General features: G+C 42.9%; 1 protein-coding gene across 2 annotated transcripts in view; it reads left to right on the top strand.

Moving 5' to 3' along the window:
- LOC122558850 (protein phosphatase 1M-like) overlaps positions 1–5,364 on the top strand; it is a 49,914-nt gene that overhangs the window by 32,168 nt on the left and 12,382 nt on the right. For both annotated transcript variants that reach the window (XM_043707692.1, XM_043707693.1), the window contains exons 4-6: positions 1,802–1,914; positions 4,312–4,396; positions 5,072–5,190. In XM_043707692.1, coding sequence (XP_043563627.1) covers positions 1,802–1,914; positions 4,312–4,396; positions 5,072–5,190 — 317 coding nt within the window. The remainder of the gene's footprint in view (positions 1–1,801; positions 1,915–4,311; positions 4,397–5,071; positions 5,191–5,364) is intronic.

Here is a 5,364-nt window from a genome sequence, read left to right as displayed (position 1 = left end):
GCAGGAAACATGTTTCCGCTGATGGGTGAGTGTCGAACCAGAGGACACAGCTTAAAAATACAGGGTAGACCATTTAGGACAGAGATGAGGAGAAACTTCTTCACCCAGAGAGTGGTGGCTGTGTAGAATGCTCTGCCCCAGAGGGCAGTAGAGGCCCAGTCTCTGGATTCATTTAAGAAAGAGTTGGATAGAGCTCTCAAAGATAGGGGAATCAAGGGTTATGGAGATAAAGCAGGAAGAGGATACTGATTAGGAATGATCACTCATATTGAATGGCGGTGCAGGCTTGAAGGGCTGAATGGCCTACTCCACCTATTGTCTATTGTCTATTGTCTTAAAACCCTGATTCTGTGGGAGCTTGACTCCACCCATTCATGCTGCTTCTATTGTTCTAACTTTGGAAAAGAAAACACGCCAGAGCCCCTCAAGCTGTGTACTTTATTTGCTTGGAACAGGCTGCTTTGTCCCTCTGTCTCAACCTCTCTTCGTTTTAAACAAAACAGGAACAAAAATACACCTTGTAAAGCCATAGTGTCATCACAGTTTCATAATGCGTTTTCAGTCTTTTCTTCCATTAAAGACTTCACCATTGAGAAACAAGAAATTGTTGATGTTAGTGTTTTATTTTTGTTACTTTTTATCCAGTTGTCCTATAACTATCTCCACAGTTAAAGATGAAACTTCCCATTTCATATGTTGAGTACCAACCTAAATGTACTCATTCTGATTCGGTAAATTCTGGTTCCAGTGTTTTGAGCAGATAGCCTGCATTTCCCTTAGTGCAGCACAGGATGGGGTGCTGAACTGTCAGAGGTGCCATCTTACTGAAGAGATGTTAAGCTAACTACCACTTTGACAGACATACAAAAGCCCATTTAATATTTTTAAGCAGTGTACAGATGTCCTCCCAGTGCACCTCCAACATCTCCCCAGTCTCTTCCCTCCTTCACTGTCCCCATCTCTCCCTCCCTCACCACCAACTCATCTTGCTCTCTCTCCCTTCACTAGCTCACCAAAAGCAGTCCACAGTAAATTAATTACTCTTTACATGAATCACTGTTGCTTTGGGGGGGGGAGTGGGATTCAGAACTGAACTTGCCCAGTAGGGTCTCAGTATGAGAAATGAGCAGTGGATCTGACTCAGTGTTGGTTTAAAGAACAGTGTGCTCAAGAAAACTGGAAGTATACAATACGTGCCCAGCTTTGAATTGTGTTATGGAACCCTGATGTGTCCACCTAACCAGGCATACAAAGCCAAGAGTAGAAGAAAAATTAAAATAAATTGATGAGTGGGTGATGCCAAACTTAAGTTATTAGGTTGAGACCACTGAGGGAGTGAAGGAGCTGTGTGTTTTGAAGGAAAGACTTGCATTTATGTAGAGCCTTTTGAAGTCTCAGGGTATCCCAGGATGATTTGCAGCCAATGAGATACGTTTGAAGAATAATGAGTATTGCAATGGGCCAATTTGAACACTGCAAGCTCTCTTAAACAGGCATGTTATAATGATTTCATTTCTCTCTGATGTCAGTTTTGGGGTAAATGTTGGCCAGGATATCAGGGATAACTCACTGCTCATTTTCAGAATAACACAATGGGGATCGTTTACATCCAGCAGAGATACAGATAGGGTCTCCCTGTATCCTCTCATCTGAAAGATGGCAGCACTTCTTCAGCCCTGTACTAAAGAGTCAACCGACTCTTTTATATTCAAATCGCCCTCTGATGTAGAGCCATTGAGCAAGTAGTGACAATTAATCAATTTGTGTCTTGTTTTCTTTCCTTCCCCCCCCCCCCCTGCAGGATGAGCTGATTGAGAATTACCAGAGATCCCATGGTCATGTTGGAGGCTGTACAGCTTTGGCCATCCTCCGCTTGCAGGGAAATTTGTATGTGGCTAACGCAGGAGATAGCAGGTTAGTGCGCACCATTGTTTGTCTTTGCAACTTCTGCTTTAGGCTGACTGCAGCTGGCTCAATTGTCATTATTTCCACAGAATTTCCACGCTTCCTCTTTTAGGTTTCTGTTATAATGCATAACTGTCCCCAAATGAGATTGTGCTTAGTGAATGATCCCGATTCCAAATTGCTCATATTGTTCCGATATCACCTGGAGAGGGCACAAAACTGGACCTTTCCCTTCTGTCTTGGATAGTGTTTAGTCCAATTTTTACACATTTTCCCACCCCACCCCCACTTCCTTGCCATTTTTATTCTTAATTTCCATGCATCAGAACTGGATTTACATCAAGGCCAGGAATCCCATCATTTTATCCTAACTTTCTCAGGGGCAACAGGTTTGATCTGCTGTCTGGCATGAACTAGTCACCGGCCTGGATGTGAACGTGGGATTTGTCACAATGGCTATCCCAGAATCTTCTTCCTGTACTGTGAGAACATTAAATTGCTCCCTTCTCTCCAATTCTCACAGTAAAACCTAGCTCTACTGAGCAACCACTAGTTACAAAAAGGAGAGGCAAACACATCTCAAACTCAGAGAAAGTGAGGACTGCAGATGCTGGAGATCAGAGTCGAGAATGTGGTGACGGAAAAGCACTGCAGGTCAGGCAGCATCCCAGGAGCAGGAGAATCAACATTTTGGGCAAAAGCCCTTCATTAGTTTGATGCAGAGTTCCTGAACTATAGATTGGAAGCTGTGGGTGAGAGACCTCCTGAGGTAATGAGGTTGTGTACAGTCTGGAAGAAGCTGGTTTGGTGATGGGAGGTGAGGTCATGGTCAAGGGGGCAGTAAGAGAAGGTGTCTTCGAATTGGCACCTGGCTTCAGCGGTGTAGAGGTCAATGTGCCAACTACTACTGATGAAAGGCTTTTGCCCGAAGTATCAATTCTCCTGCTTCTCAGATGCTGCCTGATCTGTGCTTTTCCAGCACCACACATCTCCAACTCCATCAATGCAACTCTAAGTTTTAGAAGTATGCATGTGACAACTTGCCACCTGATGTTACTTTTTCCCTGTATGTCCCACAGTGCTGATCTTGGCTTGTCATGTGGAGAGTTAAGAACTAAGTGGCACAAGGTGGCAATGACTTTCATTCATAGCAGCGATTTTCAACCAGTGTGTTATGACAAATTAGTGTGTGCTGAGTATTGTTCAAGTGTAGCGTAATGTTTTGTATAGAGATAATGAAAATCAATGTAAAACAAACATTGTTTCATCTTCAACAGTATTGTATCCAATCCAAGTTACAACTCATTTAAAACTGTCACAAGTTAGTGATTAAATTAGGGGTGAACTATTGGTCAGACCACTGAACCAAGTGCAGTGTGTGGAACAGATTTAGGGCCACGAGTAATTGCGAATAGTTGAGCAGATTTTGAAAATGTGTTCTCCCTGAAGACGCAGTATTTTTCCAAATGTGTTTGAAATGTTAACACATCAGATCCTTCCTTAGTTTGTTGCATGCACTGTGTTGCAAACCTCTCTAGTAACACCATAACCAGAGTAAATGCAAGTAAATGTGACCTTTATGAGCAACCAATTCAGTGGGTGTACCATGGAACTTTTTGTCTCATTGAAATGTGACTTGGTACTGAAAAGGTTGAGAACTATTGATTTATTGTCATAGAATCATAGAGATTCTATGACAACATAGAAACACCCTTCAGTTCAAACTGTCCATGCCGACCAGATATCCCAGCTCAACTTAGTCCCACCTGACAGCACCCGGCCCGTATCCCTCCAAACCCTTCCTATTCATATACCCATCCAGATGCCTTTTAAATGTTGCACTGGCAGCTCATTCCATACATGTACCACCCTCTGCGTGAAAAAGTTACCCCTTAGGTCTCTTTTATGTCTTGCCCCTCTCATCCTAAACCTATACCCTCTAGTTCTGCACTCCCCTACCACAGGGAAATGACTTTGTCTCTTTATTCTATCCATGCCTCTCATGATTTTATAAACCTCTATAAGGTCAGGCCTCAGCCTCCGTCGCTCCAGTGAAAACAGCCCCAGCCTATTCAGCCTCTCCCTATAGCTCAAATTCTCCAATCCTGGCAACATTCTTGTAAATCTTTTCTGAACCCTTTCAAGTCTCACAACATTCTTGCGAAAGGAAGGGGACCAGAATTGTACACAATATTCCAAATGTGGCCGAACCAATGTATAGAGTGCCTTTTGGGCTGTTTGTGTGGAGAATGAAGCAGGATGTAAGTGTTCCCATCTAATCCCAAAGTTACTTACATTTTGTCACAAGATTGTACCGATCTCACACCATGTTTGCTAAATCTTTTGACTGTTGTCGGACAATAGTGGGGCAAAGTACTTTAACTGTTGATTCTCTTTTTTTTAAAGAGCAATTATTGTACACGAGAATGGAGTTCAGTCACTATCCAATGAATTCACAGCTGTGACTGAGAGACAAAGGATTCAACATCTGGTAAATAGAACATCTTTTCCTTAGTCTTCCTGAACTTGATAAACACAAGCTCTTTAGGCTGATTTTTAAGCAATTATTCAAGCGCATATTTTCACCTTTCTCTAAATAAGGAATTGAGATATTGTCTTAGTGTTTGAGGGGAGTGTACAGTAGTTCTCCCCCTCCCCGCCGTACCCATGGGGTATGTTCCAAGAACTGCTGTGGATACCCGAAACTGCAGATAGGAGAGAACCAATTCATTTCAATGGGAAACGTACCTTCCCGGCAGCCCCCAGTCCCTGGTAGGTTCCTTATAATAGGTTTGGACTGCGGTAAACTACGGGTAACTGAAACCGCAGAAAATGATTCCACAAATATGGGGGTCACCCTGTAGTTTAAATTTGAGACATTGGGAGAACAAGGAGACAACACAGGTCAGTGAATGCTGTAACCCTAAGCAGCTAATTTCCTGGTAATACTCACCAAATTCCTTGTCGTACTATGTATATAATAGATATCTAATGTCAAGGGCAGACACACTCACTGCATTTTAGGCTGTGGCTCATAAGAAATTATGTCATATGTGCTGACTGAAAAATTGTGAAAATTAGGGAGGGAATTTGAAGTTCGGGATCACCGTGTTATTTCTACTAAAATAAAATGTACTTATTTAAAAAACTCAACGTCTCCTCACAGGCCTTCCTGAAGCCTGAGTTGCTTGGTGAAGAGTTTTCAAGATATGAGGTCCCTCGCAGAGTGAAAAGGAGTGATATTGGCGCAAAAATCTTGTACCGAGACTACTTCATGTCTGGCTGGTGAGTATTTGTCAAACATGGATTGAGGATTGGCTGTCTGACAGAAGGCAGAGAGTTGGGATAAGAGGTTCTTTTTCGCAATGGCAGCCGGTGACAAGCAGTGTCCCACAGGGTTCAGTGTTGGGGCCACAGCTGTTCACGTTATATATTAATGGATGAAGGGACTGGGGGCAT

This window comes from Chiloscyllium plagiosum, chromosome 18 (genome assembly GCF_004010195.1).
Source record: "Chiloscyllium plagiosum isolate BGI_BamShark_2017 chromosome 18, ASM401019v2, whole genome shotgun sequence".
Classification (NCBI taxonomy): domain Eukaryota; kingdom Metazoa; phylum Chordata; class Chondrichthyes; order Orectolobiformes; family Hemiscylliidae; genus Chiloscyllium; species Chiloscyllium plagiosum.
The sequence above is the reverse complement of the archived record's forward strand: the minus strand, read 5'-3'. Positions and strand labels throughout refer to the sequence as shown.